This window comes from Cavia porcellus, unplaced genomic scaffold (genome assembly GCF_034190915.1).
Source record: "Cavia porcellus strain 051 isolate PalLab524CR breed Dunkin Hartley unplaced genomic scaffold, mCavPor4.1 scaffold_5, whole genome shotgun sequence".
NCBI lineage: Eukaryota > Metazoa > Chordata > Mammalia > Rodentia > Caviidae > Cavia > Cavia porcellus.
This window is the reverse complement of record NW_026947488.1, coordinates 63383982-63397200: the sequence shown is the minus strand read 5'-3', so window position 1 is coordinate 63397200 and position 13219 is coordinate 63383982. Positions and strand designations below refer to the sequence as shown.

The following is a 13219-nucleotide window of genomic DNA, read 5'->3' as shown; positions in this document are numbered from 1 at the left end:
ACTTCTTTCACTAAGGCCTAATTTTAGACCTAAAAGTTCTAAGTGTAGCTAGGCTGCCTACAACTTTCACTAGTCACCTGGCTTTGCCAGCTTTCCAAGGGACTTCCTTTGAGGAGCATATGATAAAAAATAACCAGGAAGTCCTGATAATGTTACCGCGCCCTGTCACTCTCTCTTGCCAGTTTGCTTTGTCTTACTGTAAGGTCACCAAACCCAGGCATACCCCGGCCTCTCTGAGGAAAAAGGCTGGTGTTCTTTCACACCATAAGGGAAATGCCAGCAATCTCTCATTGCTGGTTTTTTCTAGAGTGCACTCCTAGGACTTGAAGTTCCTTAAATGGTCAGTGGATTCCCAGAAGACAGCCCACCATGGAGGCACTGCATTTTCTGGCCTGAGATAGTGGGTAGCCCTACCATTAAAGCCACTGATATTTTTTGTGACCATCTGTCACCTCTGGATGGAGATGCCACCCACAGTGCTCACTCATCAGGATCTGCCCAGTGTCCTGTGTGAGTGTTCAGCAGGGCTGTAGGGAAGCAGAACCCACTGTTCCAGAACCCCAGGCTGTGTGGGCTCAAGGGGGACTTGCTTGATCTGTGCCCATATGAGCTAGAAAGTGACTTCGATGAGCATAACAGCTATACACTCAGGAGGCTTCTACACCACAGGTAGCTCTGAATGAGTAACTGGTGTGGGGAGTGGGGGTTACACTTAGCTAACAGCTACCAGAATCTCCCAAGCAGGAAGCTAAAGATCTTCCATCATGATGAGATAAGAGACAGAATGACTGAACCTCCAAAAGAGGAGGGGCTAAGCTGAGGGTGCCACGTATTGTCACTCATGAATCTTTAAACCTTTCCAGAAGTAGCTAGGAGGGTGTGGGCTGAAGAGGCACTATGTGACAGGGCCAAAGTGGGAGAATGGTGACATACGCCTTCCATTACTCAGGCTGCTCCAGGGTGTGGGTTTAGTACTGCAGGGCATCTCCCAAAGGTTAATGGCATAGGGGAGCGGTGCTGAGGGGACTCCTGAGAAGAGCTTACTGCCAGCTCACTGAGGACAGTCTCCTGGTGGAGGCCCTGGGCCTGGCTTTTCACACCAGAAGCTGCTTTGGGATGGGCCTGTTTGAGCAGTAAGGCCTCTGAGATCCTCGGTGTAGGTGCCTGATGGAGCAGGGCAGGCTGCCCCATGAGGTCATAAGGGGAGGCTTCACTCAAAGCGCTGGCTCTGGCCCTGGCCCTGCCTCAGAGGGCTGATGGCTTGGCAAAGCCAAAGCCCAGGAAAGGTAGCCCGGCAGTCAATCCCATGACCTTCCAGGGGGCTCCCTCAGCTTTCCCTAGCTAAGTCCTAGACTGAAACTTCCATCATGTGAGAAGCAAACACATGCCTCTGCTCAGTAATTAGGGAAGGTCAGCACCAGCTCATCCCAGGAGGCAAAGTGCCCTTTGCTGCTAACCTTCCCTGAGGACCTAGGGGAGGGCATGGCCTTTCCTCTCCTTGCTCAGTCCTCATGGTAGTTATGAGAATGGGGGCATGCCTGGGCTTCCCATCCTCTCAGGGCCTCTCAGAGCTTCCTTGCACTACAATTCCCTTCCTTACCAGCCATCTCGTTGTCCTCCCCTACCCCATCCTCTGGGGCAGGCATCCTTGGGTTTGTTTCCAGTGAGGGTTTGAGTTGGGAGATGCTGTGCACATTTCAGAGACAGAGAAAAGGCAGCACACAGCAATCGAGTGCATCTGTGTCTTTGCAGAGGGATGGCCACTGCTTGTGCACAGTGCAGAGGGTCCTCTTGCCAAAATGACCCAAGTCCAGCAGTGGTGGTGTGGCATACCTAAGGAAAGGAGGAAGGTGTAGATACAACATGGCAGGGCAAGGGGGCTATGTCTTGGTGATTGGGAATGGCCACTTAGCAAAGGTCTGCTGTCTTCAGGAGGCCAGGAGTGGGGGTCTTGATTGCTGCAGGTGTTTCTGGAAGTCCTAACTGCCCCAAGGTGCACTAGCTTCCAGCAAAGCGTTTTTAAAGCTACTTTTCAACCCTTTGTTCACGAAGAATCACAGGTTCCAGAAGACAGTACACACTATCTTCTAATGTTTCCTAATGTTCCAGACATTTGGAAAACAGACTCCTTTTTCGAAGTTGCCATGATTTTTCTTGGCTTTTATTAGCATGTGTTAAAATCATATCCAAACACTAAAAGAAGAACATGTACTGTTCTGAATAAAGTGCTTAAGGAAAAATGCAACTTAATAAACTGGACATTCTTTTCTAGTTCATAAATTCTGGGTTACAATCAGGGCACAAGAGGAGAAACAAAATGCAGTATTAGAGCAAGAAGCCATTAAGAACCTGGGTAGCAGACACAAGATCACGTCCCCTTCTTCCTACCTCCTTGCTGACTGAACACTGCACCTGTGGCAAGCAGCAAACAGGTCTGTTTTAATAAATACATTTCCCTTCATTCACTCAAATCACAAGTTAATTATCATAAAGCACTTTTTATTTGCCCACTGTGTTTAGTCACAGGCAAGATTCATTCAGAGTTGAAGTTTGAGCATGTTACCTCATTGGGTCCTCAGCTTTCTAATACTATTTGTGTTCAAGATTGTCTCAGCAGTCATTATTGGTTTCCATATATTTAACTGGTACTTTTAAATACCAACATTGGAGTGTTTTATGTTACAAATGCCAACCAAGAATATTTTTTCATTCCTAGAAATGATAATGGGTGGGCCTAACTAAGGCTTTATTTCCAATATGTTAGGTTTTCTTGAAACTTTGGCTCACATTAGCACTCTGCTATCTGCACAAAACCCATGTTCCTGTTATGTCAGATTTTAAAATCTGTGAAGTTCTGAAAAAATAACAACTTGGAAACTGCTTTGTTTGAATCTTGGGTGGCCATGTTGAGAATGGGAAACACTGCATCAAATACATTTTAAAAACATCATTTGCGATCAGTCAGATTTGAGTCTTCGGAGGAAGGTGTGGGATGGTGACAGAGCGGCTGCAATGTGAACAACCCATCAGGACTGGCTGGTGAGGGGGCGTGGGGTCCCCTTAGGGGCACACACTCACCGCAAGCTTCTGGATCAAAGGCCTTACATCCTGGCCTTGATGCCTCTGCTCTTCTAGCAAAGGGAAAAGGAAAGCTGGTTCTGCCTTTAAATAGTCAAGAGCAAGCTGTTGAGCCCAGCTAGAAGCTGAGCCAGAAGCAAGAGCAGATGCCAGGCCAAGGGCTGTAGAGGGCTAAGCAGTACTCTCTGTAAGAAGAAGTCATCTTCAGTCATCCTGGGAAGATTCCTTTCTCTCAACTTGAGTCATGCAGGAAAAGATCTTGGGTCTCATTTGACAAAAGCACACTATCTAGCATTCCTGAGCAGTTAGTACAAAATTTGCTGAGATAGCTAAGAGAGAGATAACTTTCTAAACTACCTTCTGTTCTTGCTTCTTTCTACAGATGTATCCATAGAACTCTAGTTTCACAGTGATATGCTGTTTCAGGAAGCACAAAGTGATCCGACTTTGTTTCCAGGAAGTGACAACCTACGTTTAGTTTGCGCATAAAATTCCACATCCAATTCTTTGCCAGATACTGCCACACCAATGACAGGATTTAGGACAGCTCGGTCCCGGTTCCTTTCAGGGGTGGCCAGCTGAAGTCCTGGCTGGGCTTTCACTATCAGTAGTTTAATTTTCCTTTGATGTTTTACAAAAACTATGGTGAGTCTGTCACCTCATTTCACTCCACTCCACCCTGTTCTTCTGACTTTGAAGCCTGAAGACTTATTAAAAGAGGCTGAGAAAAGGCTCTGTACCTGCGAATATTGATGGCAGTAAGATGCTAGCAGTAAGATGCTAGCTTACTACTATGCACAGCACCATGTATAATGCCTGGTATTCAGGCCAACTATAGCCAACTTTTTCTTTTTTTTTGTTTTTGTTTTTATAAAGAAAATCTATGTAAGTTGAGGTTCAGAAGTGCATATATTTTTTTTTACTTACAAATATTCATCTGACCAAAATTCAACATAACTTTTATGGAACACTAAACAACTGTTTTGTTTTTAAAATAACATTTCATTCAAACTGTATATAATTCAGTAAAGTTTTTTATACAGCAAGCAATGCTTAAACCCTGGAAAATCTGTAGAAAAGAGATTTTCACACAAGATAAGAAAAGAAAAATCTGAGGTATCCCTCATCCATACATCCACTCATTTTGACTCACATGTATACACACCCACGTGCGCACGCACACATACACACACTCATTCACTCTTACTCACAAAGTGGCTGCAGCATAGGCAAAAAATTGTAGGTCCAAAGGAAAATGATTGATTGTTCTAATAAAGAGTCCAGGTAGCTCAGAAAAAAAACCAAAACAAAACACAGTCCTCTGAGGAAATTACTACCTCAAAAAATGTTCTCAAGATGAATGAGATCTAAGCCTACTAAATTGCTTTTGCAAAACAGCTCCCTGCAGTCCAAGGTGACTTGTGCAAATAGAAGGAATCAAATGAGGCTAGTTCCTGTACTTTCTTAAACAAGGACGTGGGGTGCTCACATGCGCCCAGGCTTGCTCCCATCATGCCAGGTACTGCTGCAGTGCCGTCTTTGCCCTGAAATCATGAAACCACAAAGCTCCTGTTAGCCACCAGTTCAGAAATATAACTGAAGAAAAAAAAACCCAAAAAACTATGGCTCAACAAGGGTAGTTGAAGGGATCTAAGAAGGCAAGTTCTCAAGAGATGGGAATGAGCCTAGCTGGACACCTTAAGGATAGAGGGCTGCAGTCAGCAGACACTTCAAACCCATTCTGGCTATATTCTTCTCCTTGAGCTTCTCTTGGACAGCTGTTCTTATCCTTAAGCCTACTGTAGCTTGATGACAGTCTGTATTGTCCTATTTGCTGACATTCTATACTTACTTTTCCTTTGTCACTGGATATACTTGTGATGGATCTAGAATTCTTTGCTCTCTCTCTCTCTCTCTCTCTCTCTCTCTGGTATTGTCTTTTTTTTTGACAGTGTCTCGCTATGCAGTTCAGGCTGGCCTTGGGTTCACTTTGTAGCCCAGGCTGGTCTTGAACTTGCAACGATTCTCCTGGTCAGCCTCTTGAGTGCTGGGATTACAGGCATGTGCCACCATGCCCAGATTTTGCTTTCTCTTTCTGTAGGTTTTATTAGTGATGCACAGTAGTAGGGAAGGACATTAAGGGTTATGGATGCTAAGAAGGAAGAAAATCTGACCCAGGAAAAAGTATTGATGTGTTGACCAGAAAGCACACGGAAGGGGCCAAGAGCCCATGGGATGAGGCTGTGTCACGGTTCAAATGCCTCAGAACCATACAAGGTTACAATTTCGTTTTGTTCTTTTTATCACCTCTGATGACACCATCAGAGATCAATGTAGGACATGGATTGTTAAGTGGGAAAAAAGGTTAGAGCGAAGAGGAAAGGATAATATGAACAGCAACTTAACCCATTCCAATCCTTGTAAGAGTAGCCCCCCTTTGAGTTGGTCCTAAGAATGCAATTGTGAAATTATCAAGTTGGTGTTAGCAATGGTGTCCTCTTCTAAGTTATAAAAAAAAAAAAAGTAAAATTTTCAGTTACTGTCTGCTGATGAAAATAGTATCAAGTAAACTGATACGGTAGATTCAAGTGTTGGATTCAGGTGTGGTTTCTTATAATAAAGTAAACAGACATAATTTACAATTTTAAAGTGGTACATTAAAGAGTATTCTTGCAATTGTATATGACTGTATAAAGATGAAAATGTGTTTATTAGTCCAAATCATCTGAACAGAAAGTGCTATATCTGGGCAAGGTGGGTTCTATAAGGACATTTTCAGAAACAAGATTACAAATATGGTACATATACCCCTTAATAATCATCTAACTGCCTCTCAAAATCCATGAAGAACCTAAGAAGAGAGCTGGGATGGAGATGGGAGCCCCAGACTCCTGCAGACCAGAGGCCCAGTGAGCCTCTGATAGAGACTGCTGGATAGTAATAGCCCCTCCAACTGTAAAAGTGCTTGAAAGTCACAAAGACTTGAAAAATCACAAAGACTTGAAGACAAAAGGAACTTGAGAGATGTCTTTTTAGATGCCATAATACAAATGTTACCTAAGAGTGTTGACTAAAATCCTTATCACTCTTTGAAACTGCCAATTCAAATTTTGCTAGATCCTACTCAGATTATTTGATTATTTTGGGTCTAGAAACTATACCCCTACATCTCTCTATTATTATTATCTAAGGAGTCTTTCAGATGGATGGCTTTAGAAATAAGATCACCTTTTCTTAGGTGGTCTTAAAAATGGATGGTTCACACCTAACTGTTCTTTCCTCCCTCTTCTCTTTTCCTCCCCACACCTACCCAACTGCATGCTTGTGAGACATTTTTTTTAGCATTCCATTTTAAGGAGAGCTGTTTTCACTACTGTAGAGGTATCACAGAAACTTCTATCAACCAGAAGTGGCTGACACAGCCCATCATTTAAGCCCACAGCTGCAAAGGGGGAAGTAGAGGATCCGGCCCTAAAGTATAAGTTTAAATGCAGCCTGCAGAATGCACTGGCCTTCACTTGCTTCTGATATCACACTCATGTGACCATCGCCTGGGGCTCCAGTTATCAAGAACTTGTTTTCTGACTTACAGGACTGGAAGCTTCAGTGAAACTGAAGACCAGCCTGCTCTGTGTGCTCCACAGTCTGGAATAGCTGTTCTTTTGAGGAGCAGTTATAAGTACTGCTTCCCTTCAGCAGAGAAGACAGACAAGCTGGCAGCTGAGTCACAGTATGATGTATTTTGCGGGTACTGTGGGAACACAGAGGAAGTAGGTCAAGCAAGGCTTCTGGAAGAAGTGACAGTCTTTTCTTTTCTTTTTTTTGTCTTTTCCGTTTTTATCGGTACCAGGGATCGAACTCACTACTGCCTGCTTGCAAGGCAGGCGCTTATGCCGCTGAGCTAAATCCCCAGCCCCGTGACAGTCTTTTCTGAGATGTGAAGGATGAATGGCCAATTGTCTTTTCACTCTCCTCCCTTGCTTTCAGGACACCTATGTGTCTAGGTCTCTTCTTATTCTACTGGTTGTTCCTTCTGTCTTTTGCTCTTTCTCATCTTTTCCTAAATGTCAGGAATCTAGCACTTCTCTTTCCCTTCACTCTTACTCTTTGTTTGGTGACTTCAGCTAGCTCTATGGCTTTAAACACTTTCAAAATTTATATCTCCTATACCACTCTCCCCTAAAGTCAAGGGGTGTAACAAAATTGGCACATCCAAATAACACTACTTAATTGTCCCCCCTCTTCTGCTATGTTCCTCACCATCTTGATGAACTGCAATACCCTCAACCCAGTTGCTGAAACTTAGGTATTTTCCTTCCCTCTCTTTTTTTTAACATGCTACCTTGAGTTCATGGACAAGTTGTGATGGTTCTATCTTCAGATTAAATTCTGAACCTGATCACTTCTCAGTCTTCCACCATGGGCACCCTCATTATAAAGACCCACATTATTGCATGCCTTTTAACTGGTCCACCTGCCTTCATTACTGTCCTATATAGGTGATTCTGTATAGAACTATTAAAGTGATCTTTTAAAAACTCAAATCAGGTAATGCTTCCTCTGCTCAAAACTCTCTAATGCCTTCCTATTAAGCTCTGACTAAAAGCCCAAGTTGTTACTATAGTCTACCAGGTTCTTCATGTTCTGGCTCCTTCACCTATGACTATGCTCTTCCTCCACTTTCATTGGTTTTCTTGTATAGGTCTTCTCGCTGGGCATGCCAAGTTCACTTCTGACTCAGGTTTTTGAATTTAGCATGTCCTTTGCCAGGAATATTTTTCACCTAAATATCTGTTGTGGCTTAGATTTTTAAAAAAATGACCCATGAAAGTCACATGTGTTGGAAGATAACAGTATCAAGGCAGCAGTATACTCACCAGCAGATAAATCCACTAGTGAGTTCAGTAGCTAAATGTGCTCTTCGGTGGTGGGGCCTAGTTGGAGGTGGGTTGGTTCGTGGGGGCATGACCTGGGAGGGTATATTTCTCTTCCCAGCTTTTCCTTTTTCTCTCTGTTTCCTGGCTTCCACAGGATAAGCAGCAGTCTTTTCTTTTGGCCCATTCATTTCTGCCTTGAAACCTGCTGTCCATGGACTGAAACTGGGAGCTAAAATAAACCCTTCCTCCTTTAAGTTATGAATGTCAGGTATTGTGTCTCAGCAACTGGAAAATGACTAAAACCGGAACAAGAAAGGTAGGTCATGGTTGTACTTGACATACTTTGATTTATGGGAAGAGTTGGAAAGGTTTAGGGGATGCTCACTAAAGAACCTGTATGCTGAGCTTGACAAGCAATATGGGTCAGAGTTCAGAAGAGAATGCTGATCAAAATGCAGACAGGAAAGGCCAGGCTCCAGAAGTTTCGGTTGGAAAGTAGGACTCCACTGGCAGCTGTGCTAAAAACCACATGTGCTATGCCTGGCAGAAAATTTTGTCTTCATTTTGTCCATATCTTGAGACTTTGCAAGAGACCTGACATTAGGAACAGTAGGCTAATTTGGCAGAGGAAACTTCAAAGCAACCCAACATTCAAGTTGTGTATGGGTACTATGGGCCAGACCAAATGGCAGAGCTAAATCATTTGAAAAGTTGATAGCTTCATTGGAAAGGAAGTACCTGCAAATTTAGGGCCATGGAGACCATGGTTGCTGCAAATATTAACATTAAAAAAAGTCAAGCAATGCATCAAGGTAATAGGGAAGATAGTTTGATAGCATCTCAGAATGAGCAAGACCCCACTTATGTTGGAAAGTATTTAGCTTTCTGATTTTTACAGGAGCTCAGAGCTAAGAGTTTGTCTTGAGTCTCAGAGGAGATTTTGGACTTGGACTTTTCAGCACTGTTAAAGCCATTAAACACCTTGATGATTCTTAGAGACTCAAGGGTATAAAACTGTAAAACTCTGATTTGGAGAGGCCATCCACCTAAGGAATTGTTTTCCAACAATTCCTTGTTTCTGATTTACTGTGCTCAGCCATCCAGACACTCAAGGTCTTTATTGCTATGGCCCTAGGGCATGGCTACTGCGCAAGCTGGCAGCAAACCTTGGCATCATTCAGGTAGCGTTGATTTTTTCAAATGTGCAAAATGTAAGCGTTACAGGGTCAGAAGGCTTCCACCCAGATTTCAGAAGAAGTCCTGGGAAGGCCAGACATTGTGCCTCTGAGGGGGCACTGTGCCTCTATGTGAAGCTGTGAGTGTGAAAACAACAATACAGTGGAGACCCCAGAAGGTTGGAGATGGCAGGAACTTGGATCATCTGCTAAGGGAAGTCATAGACAGTGAGTACAGCCTCCCCAAGAAAAGATACGAGAGCTGCAAATGGCATTGCCTTAAGAGCACCCAAGCCCTTCGGAGTTCAGATTTTACCACAACTTGCTCTGTGTGGTGGACATGGAATTATAAGATTTAATTTTTGCTCTGCTTTTGGTCTTGGTTTGGGCCAATTTCTATTTCCTTATTTCTCTGTTTTATAACAGGAATGTTTACCCTATGCCACTGTATGTTGGAAGTATTTAACTTTTTTGATTTTTACAGGTGCTTACAGCTAAGAGTTTTCCTTGAGTCTCAGGGAAGATTTTGGACTTGGACTTTTCAACACTGCTAAAGCTGTTAAAAGACTTTGGTGATTCTCAGAGATGAACTAAATGAATTTTTACATAATAATCTAAACATAAGTCTTTTGGAGGCCAGGGACAGAATATTATGGCTTAGATTAGAAAATGTCTCTCAAAAGCCTCAAGTATTTGGAGGGTTACTGGATCATGGCAGTGCTATACTCATCAGTAGACTGACTCACTGGTGGGTTAAGTAGCTAGAGAAGTAGGACCTGGTTGGAGGCAGGTTTCTGGGGACATGTGATGGAGGACTAAGGGTGCTTCCCTCCCTTAGTCCTCCCTTTTCACGCTGTTCCTGGCTGCTATGGGATAAGCACTGTCCTCTGACCCAGCCCTTTTCACTATGCATTTCTCGCTTGGAGTTTGCTGAAACCACAAGCTAAAATAAACCTGTTCTCTTGTAAGTTGTGGATATTGGGTAACTGTGCCTCAGCAAAGGAAAAATAACTAAGACAACATCTGTCTAGTAGACTCCTTCATTTCCTATCCAGGTCTCTGATCAGTCACGTCGTTAGAGAAATCTTTATTGACTAACCCATATGGAAAAAAAAATCTTTATGTACATTTCCTTACTTCGCTCTATTTTTCTTCATAATATTTAATATTGTGTTACATATTCATTTGCTTATTGTTTGTCTTTTGTACTAGGATAAAAATTCCATGAAAGCAAGGACTTCACTAGGTTTGTTCACCATTATATCTCCAATACCTAAAACAGTGAGGGTAGGTAATTAAATAGGGCACGTATTAAAGAAAAAAATCTGATGAATGAATGGTGACTTGGAAGGGACGGCTGGGATGGTAAATCATGTGGAACAGAATATGCAAATACCTCAAGATGTGATACTTAACCAGGCAGGTACAGCTGCAGTACAAAGCTAATACTGGGGTGAGGGACAGAAAAAAGGGTTGAAGAATGAGAACATCAGAGCCAGATCCTAAAATGCTGAGTCTGGAATGAAAGACTTGATGTATCTTGCTGTGTTATTAAACAATGAAGTAATTTCTAGGAACAGCGATATGAAGGCTGTTCTAAGAGTATATACAACTAAAAAGAGCATTTTCTATTATTCTGAGTTTATCTAGGTCTCTGATTATAACTCCTGTCCCTCCCATGACATGTAAGCTCTTTGAGAATGGGGACTGCTTAGTGATTTCTACTATATCCCCAGCAGCAGGGCCAGGCTCGTACAAGGCAGGGCTCAGTTAAGTTTTCAACTAATCAAATGTTTTTGATATTGATCTTTCTGCTTTTCAAAAAGACACATTCATTGCTATTCTAATGATCAAAAGAAGGCATCTGGATCCTCTGCAGATATCCACTATGACGGTCCAGACACATGCTAATTCAGAGTAAGAGGAGACTTTAATAATATGGTAATTGTTAGTTTACATCTCGCTCAAATGACACAGTTGGCTCACAGGATACTAAAAATGAAATCCAAGAATTTAAAAGATTCTAGAAGGCTGGCTATGTGAATTAGTAAGGAATTTAAACCATTTCATAAAAGAATCCAAGCCCAAAGCAAGGCTCTTTCACATTGATACTCACTTGTCACAAAGGTTTGTATCTGGTGACTGACTGAGTTTGTGTAGAATATCTACGATGCCCATGTCTCGTAATTTATCCTGACGTTCTTGTGAACCTAAAAAATTAAAGCTACCTGGTTACAAGGAACGTGAGGTAGACAGGTATTCTCTTGGCCCTCCTTTCTACAGTCCATCCTTAATTCTGTTGCTAGACTCATTTATGTATCATTTATGCATGTCCTAGAGGGTCAAAATCGTCAGCCTAATATAAAGCCCTCTGTTACCAGGCCCAACCTTTGTCACTTCTTTCAGAACATACATCTATGGCCAGGTCAGACTTTTCTCTTTTGCAGATGTCCTATTTCCCCCCTACTGTCTCTTGCTGTCTTTCCTCCAAGCACTTCTTGCTGCCTCTTGGTCAGCACAAGTGGCAGTTTCAATTTCTTACTGCTCTGTTCTCCTAATAAGACACAGACCTCGAAACTTGGCTTTGTGTCTCTGGCACACAGATTCTACTTGATATTCAGAGCAATGGGTTGAATCTAGTATCACCTCCTTCTCCTTTGTTCTGGACACAAACATCAAGTACAGTCATTCCTCTGGGAGTTTTTCTTCCCCACTAAAGACCCTATAGTGATCATCCATGCACCACTCTCTCTAGACCCAGTGAACCAAAAATCCCAAGGTAGTTCACAGTCCAAGGTGATTTTAATACAACTAGTCCAATGCTGACTGCAAGGTGGGGACTCAGTCCAGGTGATGTGAGATAATCACAGTGATTCTCAAACTAAAATTTGTTCACAGGGTGGTAGGGATGGTTAGTCCAATGACGGGACCTCTGCCCAGGAACTCAGGCTGAATGCCTTGCTTGTGTGAGACTGTCTTCCCATAATTTTCTCAGGACAAATCTCACCAATCTCTTACCTTCCTCTTCATTCCATATGAGGTTTGATACACAAAACATAGCGGCAAGCTGCAGTTTGACATGTGAGTGACCCTATCAACGCAGAAAAGGAATAAAAATCAAAACAGAGGTAATCTCATTTCAGACCCCCACCCTGGTAATGTATCACAGGTAATTCTAATAGCCTTCAAATATGAAACAGTACCCACAAAGTCATGTCTTAAGAGGCCAGGAAGTTAACATTAGTAAGTGTGAAGGCTGGGATAAAAACAACAGGAATGAGCAGGGCAGCAGATCTAGCAGATTTTAGGATTGCAAGCCTTGCCAAAAGATACTCAAATATCAATTTTAAAAACCCATTTAGCAAAATACCTTTAAGGTCATAGATGTAGTATGTAACTTATGGTTTAATCAATGCACATGGAAACAATGGCATGTGACAATTCTATGCTTTAGACTTTAGGCTATGCTTTCAGGTCACTTGTAGCCAACTGGATGTTCATTTGGTAAACTACTGATTATTTTATTTAATGTGATCCAATAATTCCTTTGAGAAAGAAAGTGAAGATATGGTCAAGGAGTTCTATAATAATTAGTCTTTCGCACACAACCAGTTTATAAATGATTTACTCTCTTGACTTTAATTGCTAAAATTAAGAGTTATACAACACATTCAGTTTCTGGGATAATACTTTACTTCTATAAGCATATCCCCCAGAACTAGACCAAATCTCTACTTGATATACCAAATATTGTACGTATCAAATGTCACAAATGACTGAGCAAGGTCCTAGTCTTTTAAAACATAATTCTGGTTTATTTTTCTTTAATCATTTCCGATTAAGTAGGTTCATTTATCCATATATAGTACTTTTTCCTAAAAAGAGGACTGAATAGTAAAGCAATCCCTGCTAGTCAATTAAAAGAACACTTGCTAGTATATTCAAATAATTTACATGCTCAATAGTTTCTCTGTTTTGGAAACAGGCTCTCACTCTGTAGTTCAGGATGGTCTCAAATTTGTGATCCCCTTCTCAGCTTTCTGAGTGTTGGGATTACAGGAATATGCCACAATGTCCAATTTCAAGTTA

At 42.1% G+C, this 13219-nt stretch overlaps 1 protein-coding gene across 6 annotated transcripts in view; it reads right to left on the bottom strand.

Annotated features, from left to right (window-relative positions):
• Positions 1 to 2129: 2129 nt before the first annotated feature.
• Armc8 (armadillo repeat containing 8) overlaps positions 2130 to 13219 on the bottom strand; it is a 90434-nt gene continuing 79344 nt past the window's right edge. For 5 of the 6 annotated variants that reach the window (XM_063249055.1, XM_063249059.1, XM_063249058.1 and 2 more), the window contains 4 exons: positions 12149 to 12221; positions 11247 to 11340; positions 6669 to 6829; positions 2130 to 4622 (listed from right to left, as the gene is read on the bottom strand). In XM_063249055.1, coding sequence (XP_063105125.1) covers positions 6682 to 6829; positions 11247 to 11340; positions 12149 to 12221 — 315 coding nt within the window. In that variant the 3' untranslated portion in view covers positions 2130 to 4622; positions 6669 to 6681. The remainder of the gene's footprint in view (positions 4623 to 6668; positions 6830 to 11246; positions 11341 to 12148; positions 12222 to 13219) is intronic. The other variant, XM_003476511.5, reaches the window with a different exon arrangement.